Source organism: Podarcis gaigeae, assembly GCF_964106915.1.
Source record: "Podarcis gaigeae genome assembly, chromosome: 8".
Lineage (NCBI taxonomy): Eukaryota > Metazoa > Chordata > Lepidosauria > Squamata > Lacertidae > Podarcis > Podarcis gaigeae.
In genome coordinates this window covers 3216783-3240398 of record NC_139684.1, presented here as the reverse complement: position 1 = coordinate 3240398, position 23616 = coordinate 3216783, and the positions used below count along the sequence as shown (strand labels likewise).

Sequence of the window (23616 nt, the reverse complement as noted above, 5' to 3'; positions counted from 1 at the left end):
AGGAGATGCCAGGGACTGAACCTGCGGTCTTCTGCATACAAGGCAGATGATCTACTATTGAGCTGTGGTCCTTCTCACCTATCACTCCAAGAGCACCTGGACATTTCTTCCACAACTGCTTACACACACACACACACACACATACTTCCTTCACTCAGAAGCTGTGTAATCCTTACCCATTCAGTGGCTTCTTTGTGGTCCTCCAGATGTTGCACTCCAACTCCCACCATCTCCAGCCAGGATGGCCAGTGATTAGGGAAGGTGCAGTTCAAGAACATCTGGATGGCATCACATTGGGTGGCACTGGTTTACTGGAACAAAATGTAAGGGCATCTCAGCAACCCTAGAGAAATACGATGGGCTGAAACTCCTTGGTCTTTTTTGATGCTTATTTTATTAAAATATACAGTGACTGAATATCAAGTAGTTACAGAGAACAAGAACCAGCGACTGTCTCCCCATATTGTGCTGTGAAAGGAGGTTTAGGAGATGCTGGAATGAAAGGCTAGTGGGACATGCGGCCATTCCTTATACTGTACATATGTCAGGAAGCACTGAATACCAACTCACAACATCCTGAGAGGGATCTGGGGTGTGGGTGGGAGAGGACAAGGGAACCACACTTTGTAGCCTGGTTGGCAATGGGAGACCCTGTCTTGCCCAAGGCAATCAGAGCAGAGAGACTGTGTATTGACTCTCCTTCATTGGAGGTTTTGAAGCAGAGACTGGATGGCCATCTGCCATGGATGCTTGAGCTGAGATTCCTGCATCGCAGGGGGTTGGACTAGATGACCCTCAAGGTCCCTTCCAACTCTACGATTCTATGAGTCTGTGTGTGACAGGGGGAGCAATACTGTAGCCATCTGCAGCTGGAGAGAACAAGAAGAGAAATATGAAATGGACATTGCAATGTGTAGGGCCAACTCCTTTTTGAAGTGCTGAGTCTGGTCACATTTTGGGTTTATGGCACGGATGGTGGTTTTTTAGGGATGCTCATGAAATCTCCCCCTCCAGGTTTTGACATCCCAGATTCCCTGATCTGGTTTCTGGAATAAGCAATCAGTCATTCTGAATTTTTGATTCCTGAGCTTTGTACAGACTCCTGCAAAGCCAGAGTTTGCTGCAAGTTCCAGTTCAGGTATTTTCCTTTCCTATACAAATTACTAATGGACATCAGTGTTTTGATTAAATTGCACCACAAAATGGAATTGTAATGTGATCACATCAGGACTCACTTTCCTTTTGTTTTGCACTGTGATTTGATCAGTGCAAATATGTGCTGGTGTATATCAGTAACTTGTAAGAGAAGGGTACAATTGCAAAGCGAAGAGTAATGGTAGAATCCCTAAATTAAACCAAGAGGCAGGCAGAGATGGGCAACAAGAATGGAAACGGGAGGGTGGGGTCAACTCATCTCTGCTTTTCAAATTTCTGCAATCCCTGGACTTCCTCATTAAGGGAGAGGAAGGTCAGGAAAGGACAGTCAGGATTCTCTGAATGGCAGCTTGCTCAACATTCCTGATCTCTCTGTGCCATGCTTATTACAAAGCATTCTGGGACACCTGCCAGGATGCATTTTACATGACCTGTGAAATGTATCCCAGCCACCTGCATAAATTGTGTCTGTGCCCTAGAATGCATCCAAGAGCCCTCTGCAAATGCCCAGGAGCTATGGAGCAGACCAATGTGGAAAATATCTTTGGTGGGACCACTTGCATATGCTGTGTATACCCTCTGCCTTTAAAGCACATTTGAAGGACATTCCCTCAAAGAATTCTGGGCACTGTTGTCAAGAGTTGCTGGGAATTGTAACTCTGGGAAGAGCAAACTACAGTGCCCAGAATTCTTTGAGGGAAAGAATATGCTTCAAATTTGCTTTAAAGGTTGTGTGTGTATATGCAGCAGAAGAGGCATGTGGGCCATAACAAGCCAAAGGACTTTAAAGTCTATACCATCCTCCTGCTTTCCATGAGAATATGTGAGCCGAGCACTGGCTAACGGAGATCAGGATCTAAGGACTTGCCTGCAGTGGTGCAACTCTGCAGAAATAGCACACAGCCAGAGAGCTCTGCTGCTCTTGCACACCTCCCAACAGCCACTGCAGGCCACAGTCAGTCAGGAGTCAGGGTTTCCAAAGCGACTTGTGCATCCTTCTCCTGTTCCTCTCACTTCAGCTGAAGGGAGAGTGGAGGGCGGGGGGGGGGGGGAATGTGAAATGCAGAATATGGAGCAGGAGGGCCCAGCTGGGGGGTGGGGGTGGGCAGAGATGGCCCCCCATGAGGGATGGCAGGTGTGCAAAACGGTAGTTCCCTATTCAAGGCTGGCTGAAATGAACAGCAGCTGTGCAAGAGCACAACTCTGAAGGGGGAAACGGCCCTGTTCAAGTACTGAAGGATTTGGTGTTTGAGAAATGGAGCTTAATAAATTTGGGGGAGGAGAAGTGCTGCCATTCAGTCTCAGAAAAGCAGAACCCTTCTCCAATATGCTGCTAGAAAAATATCTTTCCGATGAGACATCTCTTCTCCCGGAGCAATTCCCTGCTGTACCAGAGATTCCTGTAAGAGCCCAGTCACTCCCCCCCAGCCCCCCCCCGCCAATCCCTCGGCTCCTAGACATTCAGTTGTGAGCATCCAGCAAATCTTGCAAGCAAACAGCATCTCTTTCCCTTTTTGTCTTTTATTTCCCCCCACCCTGAGATATAAAAAGAGTTTTTTGGTTGTTTTCTTTGTTTCCTGGGAAAGACGTGTGTGCTTCACAAGAAAGATGGGGAGGTCTGTCCAAGTGCAGGCCAAGGTGGCAGGTGGGGCGGGAGAGACGTGGCAGGATCCCTGGCGGTGGCGCCCTAGATGACATTCTCAAACAGCTGCATGGAGGTCATGATGTTCTCATCCTGATGCAGGGAGACAAAGAGAGAGGAGGTCTGAGTGACTGACTAGGAACCTAAGAAGAGCACCTGCTGGGTCAGACCAGCAGCCCATCCAGTTGAGTTTCCTGTTCTCCCAGGCGCTGACCAGATGTCCCCATGGGGAGCCTGCCAGCTGGGAAGAAGCACAATAGCAGCACTGCTCAGACACGAGGCTGGGATGAAAAATGTGAACAAAGTTCATCTTTAGGCTTATCCTAGAGGAATTCCCAAACGTCATGCAGTAAGAAATACATTACACCCTCATTAAAGATTCTGGTAAGGAAGCCCAAAGCAGTCATCTACATAGAGGAGGGTGCCCAGTGCCACCCTGCAAGATTCATTGCTGTGGCCTTAGCATCTTCATCAGCCTCTGATGGGGATGGGTACTTCTGCTTGTCTCTGCAACAGGTCTGACTAGATGGCTCAATAATTTTCAATGCAAAGAGGCAGCAGAATCAGAGGAGGCTGCTTGCGACATCTCTGCTTAAGTCACTGATCTGGGCTTATACAGTGGTGCCTCGCAAGACGAAATTAATTGTTCCGCAAGTTTTTTCTTCTTGCAAGTTTTTCGTCTTGCGAAGCACAGTTTCCCATAGGAATGCATTGAAAATCAATCAATGTGTTCCTATGGAGACCGTCCGGGGACAGAGGGGAAGCGCCGCGCGCCTTCCCCTCTGTCCCCGGACCTGTTTAAAGCAAGGGGCGGAGGGGAGAAGATCGCTTCTCCCCGTTGCCGCCCCTTGGTTCAAAAGGGGTCCGGGGACAGCGGGGAAGGCACACGCCTTCCCCTCTGTCCCCTCTTTTGAAGCAAGGGGCGGCCACGGGGAGAAGATCGCTTCTCCCCGTTGCCACCCTTTGCTTCAAAAGAGGTCCGGGGACAGCAGGGAAGACGCGCTGCGCTTCCCCGCTATCCCCGGAGCTTGCGGGGCAAGCTTTGTTTTGCGAAGCAAGCCCATAGGGAAATGCGTCTTGCGAAGCGGCTAAGAAAACGAAAAACTCCTTCGTTTAGCGAGTTTTTCATCTTCCGAGGCGTTCGTCTTGCGGGGTACCACTGTATCCACAAACCAGGAGGCAAATCCAGATCAGTGACTCATGCAGTGGGCAAGCCTTACACAAAGAGGGAAAGCGTGTCCCTCCCATCTTAATTCTGCAATAAATGTGCCAGCTCTCTGACATTCTGGAAACACTGTGATAATGGAAGATCATGGAGTTATAGTGGAATCCAGCGATTATTTCCTCAACAAGCATGATGGCTGAATTTCCTCTGGTGGGCAGGCATGAGCCATGGGCAGTGCCTATTGGACGGTGTCCGTGACAACTATACAAACCAGCACAACTGCTACTTTTTCACTGTCGTTTTGAATCAGTTTTGAATTGCCAACACCTCCAAATTTTTTTAAAAAATTAAAAGAAGTGTTCCCAATGATTTCAGATTTTCATACTCAGCTTGAAAGTGGGTATTTATTGGGCCCCTTAAACAGAAAAGCTTTAAAGCTTTTAAATAAACAAAGCACACCGCCCCCACCCCTTTGAAAAAGAGCACCAGGCTGTTGATCTCTTGCTGCAGGATTCCGTGGGGCTGTTCTTGAGCTCACCTTCTGACAGGTCTCTAGGAACTCCTCAATAGTGACCACGCCATCCTGATTTTTGTCCATTTTCTGAAATGCAAAATGCGCTGTGTGAGTAACAGATGCCTGACCCAGATATGCAGAGTCCAGACCCTATAAATGCATTGCCCCACCCTTCTCCTCCCCAAGGGTGTGCAAGCCTGCCTGAGATGCCTGCAGTGTCCCACTGGACAGTCTATTGAGAGGTTCCCTTTCCCCTTTCCTGCAGCTTCTGCCTCTGCTTCCATTGGCAGTCTGAATCAGCAATGCTGTTAAGTCCCAATGTGCTCTGATGGACACCACTCAAACTTCCATAACATAACAGCCTGTGTGTATCTGAAGAAGTCTGCATGCACACGTAAGCTCATACCAAGAACTAACTTAGTTGGTCTTTAAGATGCTACTGGAAGGAATTTTTTTTGTTTTGACTATGGCAGACCAACACGGCTACCTATCTGTAACTATAACAGCTTCAGTAAACGGCAACCCCCACCCCAGCTGAGGCTAGTTTTGTTTCACCAGAATGCTTGCTTCATAAACATGAAGCAGAGACTTACGAAGTCCTTAAGTAAGAACGCGGGGCCTCCACCAGTTATTTATTTATTTATTTATTTATTTATTTATTTATTTATCTATCTGCAGATTTATAAACCACAAAAAGTTACTCCCAAAGAAATGTACAGCAAAACAAGATAAAATGCAAAAGATTACAAACTCAGTAAAACAAAAGCAATAAAACCATTTCGAAAACTGTATGTTTATTATTCCATAAAATGACAGGGGAAAGCCTTCTTAAACAAAAACCATCTTCAACCAATGTCAGAAGGCTTGGTGCTTGGCTAATTTCAGCTGGGCACTGATTCCAGAAGGTTGGAGCTGCAACACTAAAAACCTGGGGGTTGTGCAAGGAAACCTGCTTGTGCGATGAACTCTTTCTTCCCTCAACTCACCTGTCCCCCCAGTCTGTCCCAGAGGGTTGTGGGAACCCCCAAACAGATTGGGGGGCATGTAGGGGAAGGAAAGGAGGGCAAGCTTCATTGCCCAAAAGGAAGTCCTTGTGTGGATGAGATGACACGGATGGATAAAACCAGTGCCCCTTTTCTAGAAAAATAGGTGTCTGTGCTCACCATGAAGTTGTTACAAGCGTCACACTTTTAAACTAAAAAAAGAGGTGCTGGTACTGCATACCCTTGAGTACCCCTTGGGGAAAAAGCACTGGATGCAACCCTCAGGGCGGTATCCAATTAAGGCCGCCTGTCACTGCTGGGATTTCTGCTTGTGCAACTGAACTTTCCTTCCTCTCCTCTCTTTACAGCCCCCTAAATCTGTTCCAGGAGTTCCCCAACCCTCCAGAGCACATCTAAAGGTGTGTGGCAGATGTGTGGCAGGGATGCTTCGCTTCGCAAGCAGAAACCCTTGTGCTGACAGGACACGTTAGTCAGATACTGCCCTCAGTCGCTGGCATGCACAGTAAGTGCAGCTCTGGGGCATGCAATACCCCAGCTGAGGACTGCAGTTGTCAGGCAGGAATATCTGGGGTGAGACAGTCCAGTGCCCCTCAGTCTTGGCCAACATGGGCCATGGCCAAGGATGATGGGAGTCGTGGTCCAGATACACCTAGAAGGAGGCGCTTGCGGAGAATTGCACCATCCTGCCATGGACCTTTGTGTCTACACAACAGCTTCAGGCACCTGTAACTTCCGTCGCCCCCTGATTTCACCTTGCCTGCTCCTTTTCAGTGCCTCCCAGCTGCTTTCTTGGCCCCGCAACCCCAGTCCCCTTACCTGGAAGAACTTCTCCACGTGTTCAATGGGAGCATCTTCCCGCAAGATTGGGTAGGTGTAGCGGCCCATCATGTCATAGATGGACTTCATTATTGCCAACATCTCCTGGCAGAGAAGGACAGCAAAGCTTTCAGAGCAGTCAAGAGGCTGGATGAAGCCAGCTTTCTCCCCAGTCCTTTTCTGTCTTAGGTGGACTCTTTAGTTTGACTCTGCTCAGAGGCAAGAAGCTTAAGAGTAATGTAAAGGATTTTTGCACTTCTTAATCAGCCCTGACTTCCAGCCAGGGGAAGAGGCTGTAGCTCAGTGGCTAGAGCACCTAACTTGCATGCCAAAGGCCCCAGATTTAATCCCCAGCATCTCCAAGTAGGGCTGGAAAAGACTCCTCCCTCGAGACACCCTGCCAGGTAGTGCACACTTTACTGAGCTAGATGGACTCAGTGGTCTGACTTGAGATAAGGCAGCTTCCTATTTAAACCACCCCTTTCTTCAAACCTCAAGGACTGTGGCGCAGTAGGAGAGTATGTGCTTTGCATGCAGAAGGTCCCAGTATCCGTCTGAATACCTTGACCTGATGAAGTACAGAGCTGTGCAAAGAAATCAGGATGAATGCTCAATAAATAGGTGTCATCTGAATGAGCCCAGAGCTAAACCCTGAAGAACAGGGACTCTAAAAACTTCATACTACCAAGAAGGACAGTTTTAACAAATCATCCCCAAAGGCAAAGATGGGACAACGCTTTACCAGGGACAGACAGGGTTTATGTTGTAAGTAAGGACAGTAGAGACATATTAAAAGGTAGCCTCAAGGATGCCAGAGCACAAGCACAAGCTCTCTCTCTCTCTCTCTCTCTCTCTCTCTCTCTCTCACACACACACACACACACACACACACACAAACGCACAAAACTCACCTCCTTGGTGATATAGCCATCCTTGTTAATGTCATAAAGGTTGAATGCCCACTTGAGCTTCTCATGCACCGTCCCACGCAACAAGATGGACAGGCCAATGACAAAATCCTGCAAGAGAGGAAGGGGCAGAGCAATTGGGTATCCCATGAAAAGAGCACACCTTCCCTCCACTCTCAGGCAGCCACTTCCAGCCAAATGGGACGTAATAGTAAGAACACAGGAGCATAGGAAGCTGCCTTGTGCTGATTCAGGCCTTTGGTCCAGCTAGCTGCCCAGTGTTTTCTAGGGACGGCTGCAAGAGGTTTCTCATATGCCCTGCCACTTTCCCCAGGAAAACCTGCTGGTAATCACTGAATCAGAAGAAGCGTCAATCCACAGGAAACCCAACTGACATCCAGGGGTAAACAGCAGGTTTCGCAGTGAAAGCGGGGGGGGGGGGGGTTGCAAATGTAAAACCACTGGGACCCATGCCTAGAAAGCACAGAACAAACAGACGTGTGGACAAGCCCTTCAAGTGGCTCCCCAGGGATCCAGAGAGGGAGTTTCTCCAAATTCTATGTGGAGATGCTGGGGACTAAATCTGGGACCTTCTGCATGCAGGACAGATGCTCAGCAACTGAGCTACAGCCTTTCCATGTAGTGCCTTTGTAACGTGTGTACTGTGTATAATCTGCAAAGTCTCAGGAGCTCCCCGACGACTCTAGAACTCTCCCTGCTTCTCTGAAATCTGCTACGTCTGTGAATTTCCTTAAGGCCAATTAAGGCTTTTCTACTGCAGATTCAAGAGAGTTTTTATGCTGACACCTACCAACTCTGTGTTGCATCCAATGTTATTCATACTTGGAGTAGACCTCTTGGAAGCAATGTACACAACTAATAGTTGTTAATTATATGTTGTTGCTGTTGGCATCTGTCTGTCTCAAGAGACAGTGAAGTGTGCCTCCATCCAACCTCTGTGTTAGCAGCACCAAAATGAGCTCCCTGGGGTGCAAGCTTGGGCAGCGTGTAGGGAGGTCCTGGCCGACCCAGATGCCAAGACCTCCCCCCACCCCCAGCCTCGCTGATGGGGTCCAAAGGAAAGCAAAGCAAGAGGTTTGGCACCAGCTTGGCTGCAGGAGTTGCCAGAAGGTGCCATCCAACTGTCGTAGGGACTCTACTCCGGATTTGTGTAGGATTTAGTCCTTAGCCTTTTCTTCTCTTGAAGATGCAAGGCAATGAAGGTTTAGGACCAGAGTTTTCCTTCTCCTAAGGGATCTTGCTCAAGCCCCTCTGCCATAAAATTGGGAGCTGGCACTGGCAAAGGAAGCATGCTGGGGATATACTGACCCCAGAGCAGGGGAGACCAACAGAATGCTCCCATGTGCCTGCATGCACTATGGCTCCTGTGAAAGGTTTCATCCATTCTGAACAGAGGAGAGGTGCAACGAGCTTCTCTTTGTCAGCAAGTGCAGCAGTAGATGATGTGGGTGCCATTCTCCCACTGATGGGGCAGCTGGTGTGTCTGGGGGGGGGCATCCCCTCACCATTTTGTGGTCCTGCCTCTTTTTCTGATCTTGCCATTATGCCGAGCCCCTGTAGCTGCCATTTTGTGCCTTGCACCCACAGCACTTTGTCAAAATTCCAAATGTGCCCACTGTTCCAAAAGGTTGCCAACTGCTGCTGAACCTGTGCCTCTTTGCTCTGCACCTCCCCCTTCACTCCCCCATTCAGTCCTGGTGAATATGGTGCATCGGCTGAAGGCATACCCTCCAACATTTTCATTCCCCAAATCAGGACATCAGAAGGGATACACTTTCTGGTCCAGCTCTCTGATCCGGCTCTCAGCAGGGTTCTTTTGGTCTGGGGCAAGGACTCACACCAAAGCACAGGACTGAAAAAGGGACATTCTGGGATGCAAACAGAAGCTGGGATTGGCTTCTGGGATTCTGGATGTCCCGTTTAAAATGGAACACTTGTGGGATATGTTTAAGTCTGGGAAATGGCACGCAATAAATGGCACCCATTTGGGTTTTTTCCACAGAGCAACAGCCTGCAGATTAAGCGTATACCTGTTCACCCTTACTTTCGCCTCTTGGAAACAGGTTTGGCAGGGTTTTGTATCCAACCCCAAACCTCTTTGAGCAAGGTGATGTTCAGCAAAAGAATTGTTGGCGTGTAGATCACGAGAAGAGAGGCCTTCCCCACCTGTCCCATTGCTTCTGACCGATTTTACCTGCCAAATGGCTCACCAAGAACTGCCTGGAGCCACAACCCAAGGAACAGAGACAGGAGCACTTTACCTCAAAGCGGATGGCTCCGTTCCGGTCCACATCAAAGGCATTGAACAGGAAATGCGCGTACATGGTGGCATCTGCAGAGGGAACAGCAGAAGCAGGTGGGCTACAGGGGCTTGTGGGGTCTTGCTTATTCACTCTGCCTACGAAGCAGGAACACAGGAAGGTGCTGGATACTGCCAGGCGGGTTGGTTCATTTAGCTCAGCATGGTGGGAACCCTCCAGACTTGCTCGACTCCAACTCCCATCATCCTTGATGGCTAAGGACGATGGGAGTTGTAGTCAAGCAGCTTGCTGGCTGGGCTTGATGGGAGCCAGGGTCCAGCGACATCTAGGGGGCCACAGATCTTCCTCAATCCTAGTCAGTGCTGACTGGTGGGGGCTCTTCAGGGGCTTCTGGCAGGGAGTCTTTCCCAGCCCAGCCTGGGGACTGAACCCGGCCCCTTCTGCATGCAAACATGTGTTCTAGCACTGAGTGACGGCCCTTCCCTGGCTCACACATCTTAGCAGCAGGAAAGGACCCACTTCACAGCAACATCTTTCTCTTGAGCAAGATGGAATAGCACATGTGAAGGAACCACATTATTTGCCCGGCCACCACACAGCTTCCTGGAGCAATGTCCCCATGTTGCTGAGGCCATTTATCCATGTCCTGCATTTATTTTGAGGACTCAAGATGACATGCAAAGGATTTTTTTTTATAATCACATTTTTATCATCACAGCAATCCTGAGGTTAAGTTGGGGCGAACTCAGAGGCTGTGAAAACGAACGAAGGATTAACATAGGATTGATTTGTAGGAATCACCTAGACTAATTAAGAAAGCAGTGCAAATGTGAGATGATGGCAATCCTCCAACCTCAGTCAAACAAAGATATATGATTTGGCTTAATGTTTGGACTGTTTGATTATTTTATAATTTGGAATGTTTTTAATGTTGCCTTTATTGGCTTGTTAAATTGGGTAACTTAATAAATATTATTTAAAAATAATAATCCTGAGGTTAAGTTGTGCATGAGAGAGAAAGGATTTGAACCCAAGTTTCACTGGTTTTGGCTATGCTTTCTATAGGCACAATTACATCCATCCTTCAAATTAAACTGGTTTAATTATCATCCCCTTGACCAGGGGATAGCGTACAAATAATTCTGTGCATCCTCATCAAATTACAATTACTCAAACTTTATATACAAATCTGTGTCCTATAATTTTGGTGATACATTTCTGCTTTTTTTGGCAATGCTTAAGTGGGCACCTTAGTTAGGGAGCTAAGAATGCTGACAATTTCTAGCACAGATATAGCCACCCCTAATAAAACTACTGTTCCCAGAATTCCCTGGGGGAATTAAACTGGTTTGATGGTTATTCAAGTTCTGCTTAGGTACCTGGGTATTTTTACCATAGGAATCCACCCACATCCTTGCCATGTTCACCTGCCTTCACCAGCCAATATAGGCAGCAATACATATTTGGGTGTATCTGTAGCAGACTTTGCCAACCTGGTAGGCTGATGGGAGTTGTAGTCCATAACAGCTGGAGCGCACCAGGCTGGCAAGAGGCACAGCATTAGAAGTTGGCCAGGCATTCTTGCTTTTGCATGGACTGCCATTCTGGGGGAAGCTTTGTGGCAGCATCACTCTCACAGGGGGCTCAGTGCCTTAACCCAAATAGCAGCTGAAAGGAAGACATCAGTCCCAGACTCACCTCCCTGCGGGAAGAACTGAGCATAGATCAGTTTGAAGGTCTCTTCATCCACCAAGCCGCTGGGGCACTCCTATCAAGGCAAGTCAGAAGGAAGTTACCCTCTGGAGCTTCACCCACTGGCCATCCTGGCAAATAGCAGCAAAGCCTCACTCAGGTCCCATGTGCACTTCCACCCCAACCCTCACTTTCTGTTATGGCCCAACATCTGACCCAAAACAAAAATCACAAGACCATCCTCAACCAAATTAGGTTGCCCCACAGAGTCGACTCCGTCACGTCTTAAGGAACCACGTGCCAGGAGCAGGCAGAACCAGAGCTAGGTGTAGCTGGAGAGAGAAAAGGGTATTGGATGAACCAATATGGAATAATGATAATCCTGCTTCTGTTTTCCCCATGGGTACCTCACATTAGAAATTTCAGTCCTATGCAGGTCTACTCAGAAGTAAGCCCGATTGGATTTGATAGGGTTATAATTGTAAATAACATGATGAATAAGTTTTGTATCATTAATTGTTATAAAATTCAATAAATATTTAAAAAAAACAAAAACAAAAGAATTTGAAAGGGTTGCTCTTAATTAAGTATACAGAAGGTCCTTACAACAGACCAATCCATCTACTGGTTTCTAACTTTAGTACACCACACACAGACACATATATTGCATATGTAGTATTGCAGAAGTATCCCACTTGGTTTTCAGAAAGCTGAGGGAAGGAACTTACTTTCTCCAAGCCATAGAAGCAGGTAAAAAGTTTTTTGGAAATGTAATAAAAAGCTGCCTCTTCCATAGAAAAGGCAGCCGGAGCTTTTTTTAAAAGTCAGGTAAATTGAGGAAATTAACAGGAAAAAAACAACTAGTCACTGACAGAATGGAAGAATGTGGGACTTTGGGAAGCATCAGGGGGCACATATGTCTTATGACGACTACACATAAAGCTTTGCTCTAATTTGTCCTCAAACTCAGTAATGCGTAATTTGCACACAGAGTTAAAGACACCCACTGTGACTCACTCTTGTTTCTGCAGAGAGCTGTGAATGCGCAACACAGAATGCAGGAAGCTGCCTTATACTTTGTCAGACTGACTGCAGGGGCAGGTTTCAGGCAGGGCATCTTTCGCAGCCCTACCCTGGCAGCGGCAGCGGCAGGGACTGAGCCTGGGGTCTTCTGCATGCCAAGGACTGAGCTGCAGTCCTTCCTGAAGGAAGCTGCCTTGTTTACCGAGTCAGATGACTGGTCTAACTCAATATTCTCAGCAGCGATGGGGTTTCAGACACGGAGTCTCTCCCAATCCCACCTGGAGATGCTGCTGGGACTGAACCTGGGACCTTCTGTATGCAAAGCAGATGCTCTTCCACTGAGCTATGGCCCTTCCCCCTAAACCAGCTCCAAAATGAGAGCTGCAGGGATCCTGACTTCCACTTGTCTTCTGGCCACCTTTCATTTTTGCTGGCCCAGCTCCTGTGCCTTTAGCAACAGCCTGATACGCAGGAAATGTGTCACCATCACATGGTTCCTGGGGAGTGGGGCTGCAAGCCTGCCTCTCCTGATGCAGACTTGCAGCCCCACCTCCAGGCCCCCAGGAATTAGCATGGCCACCTATGGCAGGCTTGGGCATAGCCAGGATTTATGTTGGGGGGCAGGCTTCATGTTATGGGGGGCAGAACCTCAGTTAAGTATTTTTATTGAATTACTTGATTTGGGGGGCAGCTGCCCCCTGCCCCCTTAGCCACACCCATGACAGCAGGGATAAATAATGTGCTGCCCTCCTTTGCTCTGGACTATAGCCATTGGGCATGCTGGCTGGGGCTGGTGGGAGCTAAGAGTCCAACAACATCTGGAGGATGCCACCCTGATCTATGGAGAAGAAGGAGGTACAGGATTCCACGTGACCAGAATGACACCTTCATGTGGAAGTTTATGTGCTACCTGCCACATGTGTATAGACTTTGGGTGAATCTATACACAGGAATAAATGCTATAAAGAAGTCAGAAATTAGATCATTATAATAAAAGGGGGAAAAAACCCTCTGGAAAATCACATATAAACAAAATTTCTGCTCTCTGGCACCATCTGGTGTTACATGTTTATAACGCATTCAAATCCTGGTTTTTTACTTATGTAGCTGAGTCCCCTGTTTCTTCCAGGCAACCTTGCTAATGCATGGGCATCTGTGAGGTGGGGCCAGACAGTCTTGAGCAGGGGTTGCCAGCCTTTTTTCTCACATTTGCAATCCCAATAAATTGTTGAGGGCCCACTGCACACACCACAACTAAACACACATGGCTACCTACTCTATTGTGAACAACAGAAGGCTTAAGCAAGGGGTGTGTCCCTGTGAGCACCATAAAAAAAAACAACCTGTGGGAACCACACTGGTGACTCCAGGTCTTCAGTAAGTCATGTACACTCACACCAGGAAGCTGAGTGGGGTTAAGAACATAAGGCGAGTCTGCTGGATCAGGCCCCAAGTGGCCATTCTAGTCCAGCATCCTGTTTGCACAGTGGCCAACCACATGCCGGTGGGAATCCTTCGAGCAGGACACGAGCGCATAAGCACTCTGCCCACAGGTGAGTCCCAGCACCTGGTATTCAGAATACTCTTGTGGAGGCAGGACATAGTCATCATGGTCAGGAGCACTGATGGTAATGGTGCTTGCATACCACCCTATACCCACAGGTCTCAGGATGGTTACAACTTAAAATCACAATATAAAAACACAAAGCACATAATCAAAATAAAAACAAAAGCAACTCAACAACTCCGCCCCCCCCCATATTAAAAGGGCACTGGGTGTGAATGAGCGAAAGGCCTGGTTAAAGAGGAATGTTTTTGCCTGGGGCCTAAGGGTGTATAATGAAGGCGCCAAGCGAACCTCCCAGGGGAGCGCATTCCACAGACAGGGGGCCACTGCAGAAAAGGCCTGTTCTCATGTTGTCACCCTCTGGACCTCTCTTGGAGAAGGGCCTCAGATGATTATCTCCTTGAGGCATTGCATTCCTGAGCCATTTAATAGCCTTTCCCCCCTTGTTTTTGTCTAATCTTCTTTGAAGCCATCTAAGATGGCTGTGGGAGCGAGTTCCGTAGATTAACTATGTGTTGCATGAGCAACTAAGTTATAGGATCTGACTGCCGAGGTGAAGGGAAACTGGGGGCTTTGTTTTTTACTTGGGGTGCAAGAAGGCCTTGCAGTCAAATTCAAGTGTCATGAATTCAGAGGAAGTGGAACGTCAAACCTTCTCCATTAAGAAATACTAAAAAAGTTTCAACATGAAAGTCTGTCTAGAAAATAAAGGCTGTTGATTCATCAGTCAATTCTGAGATGGATCCCAGTGAAAATGGAATAATATGCGCTGGCAGAGAAACAATTAACTTAGTATTTCGATGATGCCCGAGAGCCAAGTATTACAGGAAACAGTGATTAAAGATACATGGAACAGAAGGCAGGGTGGTTTCTTGAAAGGCACTTGGTGCTGAAGCCAAATGACGAGGCTTCTTGGGCAGATCTGCTCAATAATCCAAGTCTCTGCCAAAGCTCCCTGTCTTTCCTCACGGAACTACAGCTCCACAGGGAGAGAAATCACATCTTTAACTGGTTTAGGTCCATTGGGTAGATTTGTTCTTCTTATGCCTGGATATTGGAGGGACAGGGGAACCCGTAGCCTTCCAGATATTGTTGAACTATAGCTCCTATCATCGCTGACCACCTGCCATGCTGGCTGGCGGTGGCTGATGGGAGATGTAGTCCTACAACCCCTTGTAGTGTGCAGGTTAGAAACTCCTAGTTATGGGGAACTTGATTCTCCCACCCCTGCCAGAAAGAACACTCTTAAGAACTTTTTAACTAAGAGCCAGTGCCTGAGTTTCCTTTCCCTCCTTCTCCCTCCTAATCCCCTTTCCTTTTGTGCCACATCTTTTAAATTGCAAGCAGAGACTGTCTTGATTATGAAGCTTTGTAAACTGCTTTAGGAGCTCCTTTTCATCCAAAGAGCGGGGTAAAAATACTTATTGAAACAAGCTGGCACAAAAACACTGGGACTCTTCAGTGGCCCACCCTGATAGAAAAATCTGATCTCCTGAAAAGATGCTCTGAGATTTCCCGCGGCTTGGGGAAGTCTGGAGTTTGGGAAATGCCTGGGAGGGTGCAAGAAGCCAGTGGAAGCTTCCCACTCACGTTCTTGAAGCCTCTATAGAGGGACTGCAGCTCCTTCTTGGTGAACTTGGTCAGGGCCTGGAGCTGGTCCAGCCCTTCTGGCTGATGCCGGATGGTCGAGAGCTCGAGCTCGCTGTCGCTGCTGTCTGCAAAGAGAAGAGGGGCAAACTGAGCACCTGCTCCCAACAGCCCCTGCCCTGCGGACCTGTCAGGAAGAATGCCTGCTCAAATAGCATCAATCAAATCACTTCCTGACTGACAACGTTTTATCGCAGTAAAATATCCCATGAAAGAGAGAATGTCCATATGCAGGTCATCTTCATAGCATCAGAGACACCCCCTGATGGTCTGGGCGTTCTTGCCTTCATGGGATGCTTAAGGAACAAACTACACATTTGTCCACACTGGAAAATGCATGTAGTGCTAAAGAGTGGATTTTCCCTGGGAAAGGAATGGGTAAGGGGGAAACCGTTTGGACCAGTCCTAGAAAGTCCGGGTCAAGTGGAAAACCCCCCAGACCAGGGCTTTCTAGGCACAAGGCAAGCGGAAGTGTGGACAAGCCCTGAGTCACTGTAAGGTAGCTTGCTATGTTGATGATAGCTCTTTTGGACTACAGATCCCCAAGTCTTCTTTGTCAAAATGGGTTTTCACAAAAGCTGACCCTGCAAAATGTGTCTTTGAAATCTTTTTTACAACATGCTCTTCAATTTCCATTGAAGCTGAAGCACAAGATTTTGTTTTTTTGGAGGAGAGTAAAGCATTCAGTTTTACCTCTTAACTTACAGCACCTCTGAAACATGCTTTCTCTAAGTCAAATCTCATGAAGTCTTGGGAAACAATAAAAAACTTTTTTATCCTGAATATTTTAGGAGAAATGTGTAGTATTAATTATGGATGTGCACTTGGTTTTCATAATCTCTAACTTAAGTGGGTTGCTTTGGGGATACTCGGGTCTTTCCTGAAACAAAGCGGGAATTCTCTGAATAATCCCTAACAGAATTTGGTTCTTTATTTAGCTTCAGAGCCAATTTGGAGATCTGGAGGGACACAGACAGTCTGCTTGTGAAGATATATATACACGCCCACCCAAGTTCTTCATATAAGAAAGACATCAGGAGGGAGGGAGGGAGAGGAGGGAGTGTAGTTTTGGTATTGACAGCATAAGCTTCCAAACAGTGCCCTCAATTTTCACGTCCAATCACACTGTTTTGGGGAGACATTTAGAAGGAACATCCCACTTTGCACCTATTTGAAATTGGACAGGCTTCATCCACTTAGCTAATGTTGGCTATGTCTGGAAATTTCATCCACTTCTGTCAAAAGGTTATGCAGTGTTTGGCTCATCCAGTGATTAGCTATTAAGGGTTGATGTGAGATGTCTGTACACTATTCTGTCAGTATATGCACAGGCAAGCCCTTCGGATTAGAGCCCACATATCAAAAAAAGTGACACCCCCCCCACTATAGAATACTGTGAGCACCACTGGTTAAACTGACTCAGCCAGTCTGATCTTTGAGTTCTGACCCTACAAACTTCTAAAGAGTCATTTCTGGCGAAAGTCATTTTACCCAAGCATGCAAATGACTACAAGAAGTTCATCAAGCATTAAAAGATAGTCATAATGGCAAAGGGGTATATTATGGAAGTTATGTGTCTCTGTTGTTTACTTTGAGCGGGGGGTGGGGGGGTGGGGGGGTTGCACATGCTTAACTATCCTTGTCTTACTAGGCACCAGGGAATTGGGGAATGTGAGTTGGAGGGGACTGGCTCTGCGAACACGGTGGTGGCGGCTGCTGCTGCTGCTGTCATGTGGCCTCAAAGAGTTTTCAAACTGAGTCATAATAAGTTTTTCCATTAAATCAAGGTCAAAACAGCTCATTTTCCTAAGTGTAACTAATGGAAAGCAAAAACAGTTTTGCCTGCAGAATCTGTCTCACTCTCTTTTATTAGCAGATCAATTTTATTAGCAAACCCAGGCATGGGGGGGCAGTTCAGGGAGGTGGAGTGGGCATGGTTTACCTTCGAGAAAAAGAGATGCCAGGGATTCAGGTAAGTCAAGAAACTTGACCCTCTGACCTGGAAACTGTTCACTCTGCCATGAGATTAATGTACTCTGCACATGCTCAAGGACCATTCACACTTGGTCCACTACTCACTATGCGCTGCAATTGAAAACTGATGCCAGGGAGAGATTGAGGTACAAATTAAGTCCTGACAATTATTTTTAAAATCACAAGGAGGGAATAGAGTGCCTTAAGGTCCTGGGTGTGTCTGTGGTGAGATACAACCTTGTTTTCAGGGCAAGAGACAGCATGGAGTAGTGCTTAGAATGTCAGACTGGGGGGACCAGGGAAACCCAGATTCAAATCCTCTTTCGCCCACAAAGGCTGTTGTAGTAATAAAATTGAGGTGGAGGAGAAGCATGTAAACCATCCACAGCTCCTTGAGCAACAGCAGGATAAAAATGTAGGAATTGGCGGAAGTGGCAGATGTGGGTGGTCATTACAAGTGGGGGAAGTGGGAGGCAGAGAGATCTGACCCCATGAGCACAATCCAGGAAGCACATCTGCTGCACAATGCCCTGGAAATGAATGGTAGTTAACTCTTAAGATGCACAGACACTGGAAACTATTGTAATTAGGTTTATAGCTGAAAATGTTTGGCAAATTTTAGATGAATGTGAACAGTCACCTCAACATCCCACCCCACCCCGTTCCAATTTATACAAATGAAAACATATTTAGGAATTAAGAACAACAACAAAAATGGAATTTGAAATGTTAATTGAGAATACATATTTTTTTGGGGGGGAGCCTGTTGTGACATGGGGTTTGTGATTTCAGCTCTCTGGACATAATATGCTGGAGACAGTTCTCTAGTAACACTTCTTTATTAAAGCAAACAAGACTGAGACTTGAGGAGGGGAGAGCTACATTTATAGGGACAGGGAACCAGCTAGAAAGGATACATTTTGGAGGGAACAATATCAGGCAATCACAGTCCTGCCTTTTGGAGGAAACCAATAAGGCAGAGGATCCAAATACAGCAGCTTAAATGAACCAATAGTAGTTGTACCCTCTGGAACCAAAAGGCAGTTACTTTACCCTAATGCAAATACAGACAATAATAATACAGATATAAAATCCTTTGACTCAATACACAACAGAGCCCTCACCAAATTATCTATCAAATATTAACTAACGAAAGTGGGAGAGTGAAGCACAGGCACATTGTACAGTTCTGGAGCCTCGTTCACATCCAGAACCTGTGTCTGCGCGTGTGGCGATTCACCACTTCTGCGTATGCGCGTGACGTTATTAGCAGAGATTTAAAATCACAAAAAATGCAGCAAACTAAAGCATGGAAATATAGGCTGTTAGACTTTTAAAATATGTGCCCCTCCAGGTGAGTTCTAAAATGTCCCCTGAAAAATTTCTTTCCAAAGTTTCCCTCTTCTCCAAGCATGGGGGGGGGGGGGGACCATACATTTGGTAAGTAAAGAAATAGTTTACTTACAAACTCTCTGAAGTTCAGATTCATATGCTTCAGAAAACGTGCAAAGGCAAGTTAGCTTAGTTATAAAGGGGTAAATGTTTCTAGATTATTGGTATATGAACTGAAGAGTGGCTGGTGAGAGCCATGCAGGCGAGCTGGAGCAAGAGCCCAAACCTCTTCACATGCTGAGCTTCTCAGGTAGATTGGAAGAGAACAAAGCCTTGATCAGTGTTTCCCAACCTTGTGCCTCCAGATGTTTTTGGCCTACAACTCCCATCATCCCTAGCTAGCAAGACCAGTGGTCAGGGATGATGGGAGTTGTAGGCCAAAAACATCTGGAGGCACAAGGTTGGGAAACACTGGCCTTGATTACCTGGTTCCTCCCTAGGTGAGGGAAAGAGGATTGAGCTAAGCCCAGCAGGGCATCTTACTCTATGGTATTAACCCCTTCATGCATTAATTAGACTTTAATTAGCATCTTGGTTATATGAGGCCGGTTATCCCACAGAAAGATCATCAGATGGAGATACCAAATGAGGTTTGGGAATCTTTATTTAGTGTTGGCTTAGCTTTTACAGTAGGCATTTATTATAAAGAAAATGTTTGGAAATGGCCTGAGTGGCACTTGTCACCTTGGAGAAGTGAAAGAAATTTAATAAAGGTTTTTTTCAAAAAAGAAAAGATAAAGCAATAGAAGAAATAAACACCAAATTGTAAAAACTACAGTAGTTTGGTTTATAACTAATTATAACCAAAATTTGGTAAAACATAGATAAATGTGTGACACATCTCAGAAACCTCAGAGGTCTCCCCAATGTTGCACATTCCATTTAAAATGTTGTCATGCTAATTTGCAAGTATGAAAGACAAAAAAAAATCATTTTAATATGGGAGAGCTGCTATAGTGCAAAATAGAGTGTGTGCCTCAATGGACAGGAAGTGATGTTGCAGGGCTTGGAAGAGACCCCTCTTTTGTGCCACAGGTGGTTTTACTACATGACATACACAAATGCCTCTAGCTGAACTTTCTTGGGTTTTTGAGGAACACCTCTTTGAGAGTTGGTGGTTTGGAGGGCTTCCACGTGGCAGCTTATGGTGAATTTGCTGGTGCAAAAAGGCCCATCTAGTCTGAGCACCCTGTTCTCACTCAACACTTGTGATTCCCACCAACTGGTGTGCAGGGGCACGCTGCCTTCAGCGGAGCGAGAACATAGCCATTGTGGCTATGAGCTGCTGAAGCATCCATCCAATGCTGTCCTCATCAAAATGTGGTCCCCATATCTTATTTAATCCCTTTCTGCTCTTTAAACATTTAACTAGATTAAACGTAAAAATAATATACGGTGGCATTTTGATGAGGATGCTGCATGAAACCTGTGTGTTTGAGCAGCACTGAACCCACAATAAAATTACGCAGAACTGCCATTGGCGCACCAAAAAGTAAATGTGCCTGTGGCGCCCAGGGGGGGTGGGCAGGGGGAAGAGGCCAGGAAGCAGAGCCCATGGTTTGCAATGCAGAGCAGAGAAGTGGCAAGCGAACGAAAAGATTAAGCACCCACACAGAGGACACATTTGCCGACTTCTACTTTTAACTATGGATGGCTATAACAATTCTCATTTTACCCATGAAAAAGAGGACGTGTCCTGGAAAAAGAGGACATATGGCAACCCAGGGATTCAGGCAGGGGTCTCACTACCTGGAGATTGCAGGGACTGAACCTGGGACCTTCTGCATCCAAAGCAGGTTTTGCTGTCTGGTTAAAGACAATCTAAGGTTTGAAGTCAAACAGTTAGAAAAATGCTCTTCAATTGCACAAGCTCTACTTTTAACTACTAAAAATGATATCTTGTTGCTTGTAAATGTCTATTTCCCCCCTACCACAAAGATTATCTCCGTAGAAAATTGGTCACAATTAAACTCTTACATTGAAAATTTGACAGAGGGTAACCCAAACCCCTCATTAGTAACAGCAGGTGATTTAAATGCTAGGGTGGGAATTGATAACAATTTCGTACCACTTTATATTGGAATATCTCCGATGATATTGCATATTCAATGAAAATAGCAAGACTCTCTAGAGACAAGGTTATAAACAAGGAAGGTACACGTTTGCTCAAGTTGTGTAACAATTTTAAGTTACAAATTGTGAATGGCTCAACAGCTGGGGATAGAAACGGGGAATTCACATATTTTTCCCCTTGAGGATACATACTGGTCCCTTAAAAAGGTAAAGAGAACCCTGACCATTAGGTCCAGTCGTGGCCGACTCTGGGGTTGTGGCGCTCATCTCGCTTTACTGGCCGAGGGAGCCAGTGTACAGCTTCCGGGTCATGTGGCCAGCATGACTAAGCCGCTTCTGGCGAACCAGAGCAGCGCATGGAAACGCCGTTTACCTTCCCGCCGGAGTGGTCCCTATTTATCTACTTGCACATGACGTGCTTTCGAACTGCTAGGTTGGCAGAAGCAGGGACCCAGCAACGGGAGCTCACCCCATCATGGGGATTCGAACCGCCGACCTTCTGATCGACAAGTCCTAGGCTCTGTGGTTTAACCCACAGCATCACCTGCGTCCCTTACGATATTGTAAATCTGATAGTGGACTTCAAAACTGGGACGCGTACAGAAAGTGATCACCAACCACTGCTGATGTCTATAAATTTCAACTTCAATTTAGAAACAACTAATTGGAATAGCACAAAATTTTGCCAAAACAAGCAAATGACCCAACTAAATGGTCTCAGGAAATGAGTGTAGTAGTGGGGCAAAAACTTACAGTTGATTTGAGAAACCAGGTTCTGTCTAAACTAAAGAATATCAATTCTCACAGTGACATTCTGAAAGTATATAGTGAAATTTTCAAAATGTCTGAACAACTCAACATTCCACCAATTGTCAGGGCATTTAAATACAGAACTAGACCCTGGTTCGACAATGAATGTTTTCAACTTAAAAGAAAATGTGCCAAATTTTCTAAGATAACCGTACTGAACTGTCTACCTCGCTGAAAAACGAAAATATATTTGTATTTTGGCCGAAAAGAAAAAAATATGCCTCTCAAAAATGGTCCCAGTTGCTCGACTCCATTCAAAACAAAAACAACACAGCGTTTTGGTTGTTAGTGTATGGAGGCCTGAAACTTGGCAGCCATTTAGTTGTTCCACCAATTGCAGAATCCAAATGGACCCAGTATTTCATATCCCTATGACCTGCAAGGTGAATTGAATGGAAAAGAGAGCAATGATAACAAACTGGACAGACTAGAGGAGTGGCCAAGGGTGAAAGAGAAAGAAATTAGAGGAATGGTTAATAGTTTTAAACTAGGCAAGTCGCCAGGGCAGGATGGTCTACCAATAGAATTATTTAAGACTTTCATAGACTGGTGGGCAGAACCCCTAGCTCAATTATTTACTCTCACTGATAAATATGGAATCATCCCCGAAATATGGCTCAGATCAATAATCATTCCAATCTTTTTTTAAAAAAGTCATCTTTAAAAAAGGTGACTCAGGTGAACTAAAGAACTATAGGCTGATAAGTCTACTGTCAGTGACAGGGAAAATCTATGCTAAGCACCTGTTACTTAAACTGCTTACATGGACGAAAAATCTCAACTTACCAGGGAAAGAACAAATAGGTTTTTTGCAAAGGCTGCCCCAATTTAGACCATTGTCTCATACTTACGCATTTGGTTGAAAAATACAGATTTCAAAATCAATCCAAGATTGATGCATGCAAAACAGAGGCTTTGACCACTGATCTATCTCTATCCAGAACTCCGGCTTCACAGAATAGCTCCAGATAACACATTATTTTCTGCCACAAGTCTCGTTTTCAAGGACCTCTGGGATTCCAACCAGCCAAGAATTTCATATCCCTTTCCTAAAAATAGAGCCACCCCACCCACAGACGTGCCGAACTGGAGGATCCTCTAGCAAAGCAGGGACACAGGGTCACTGAAAGGAAATCACAACCGATTCTCAAGTCTTTCTGCTTGCTGTGCGCTCTGGCACCCAGCCTCTCATGAGCTGTAATTGTCATGGCACCGGCTAGAAGACTCCATAGGCCGACACATCTCTTCCCAAGGCTAAAAGGCTCTCAGGTAGATCGGGTTGACCTTGGAAGACCAGGGTGGCTCATCCACTGAAATGGACAGGCAGCAGAGAAGTTTTTAGTCAAATTATATGCAAATAACATTTGGAACTCCTTGCTGTGGGCCAGTAGCCAGCAAAAAATGGCTTTAAGATAGATCAGATGACTGTATGTATGATAGAACCATGGGCAACTGTTATGGGATTAGGGCTGAGCCAATGGAGTTCATTGTCCTCTCATTTTCAGTCTGGAATCACCTGTGCACATGGGAGCAAGTATCATTCTGTCCTGTCCTGCTTGCTGCCAAGGACCTCTCTGTACTCCTTCTTCTAGCTTAATTTCCAGGAAAGTGGGCAAAACCTGGAGTTACAGCAAGGCAATGAGAAGTATAAGGAAAAACAGCAGGGGGAGAGCCTCACGTTCATTGCACCTCTCAGCTAGACCCCCATTCCCCACTTGGAACAGAACTGCAACGCAAAAGCTGGCAAAGACTTTCCAGATGCACAAATGGGGGCCTCAGACCAAGGTGCTCCTGGCAGGCAGGGGCCTCCAAGTTTGCAGTAGGCGCTGCTGGGTGAACTCCCAAAGGTGCCACCTCTGGACAGGATTACCAATTCTGCCAGATTACTCGGCATCTGATCAGGTGGCCCAGAGTACCAACAAGCCTCTTCCTGCAGGGCTGCCACCAGCAGC

The 23616-nt window shown here is 46.3% G+C and overlaps 1 protein-coding gene across 5 annotated transcripts in view; it reads right to left on the bottom strand.

Annotated features, from left to right (window-relative positions):
* Nucleotides 1–375: 375 nt before the first annotated feature.
* The window catches only part of KCNIP3 (potassium voltage-gated channel interacting protein 3), a 117116-nt gene continuing 93875 nt past the window's right edge, over nucleotides 376–23616 (bottom strand). For 4 of the 5 annotated variants that reach the window (XM_083753381.1, XM_083753382.1, XM_083753379.1 and 1 more), the window contains 7 exons: nucleotides 15359–15483; nucleotides 11185–11254; nucleotides 9487–9557; nucleotides 7208–7315; nucleotides 6297–6401; nucleotides 4501–4563; nucleotides 376–2890 (listed from right to left, as the gene is read on the bottom strand). In XM_083753381.1, coding sequence (XP_083609507.1) covers nucleotides 2843–2890; nucleotides 4501–4563; nucleotides 6297–6401; nucleotides 7208–7315; nucleotides 9487–9557; nucleotides 11185–11254; nucleotides 15359–15483 — 590 coding nt within the window. In that variant the 3' untranslated portion in view covers nucleotides 376–2842. The remainder of the gene's footprint in view (nucleotides 2891–4500; nucleotides 4564–6296; nucleotides 6402–7207; nucleotides 7316–9486; nucleotides 9558–11184; nucleotides 11255–15358; nucleotides 15484–23616) is intronic. The other variant, XM_083753380.1, reaches the window with a different exon arrangement.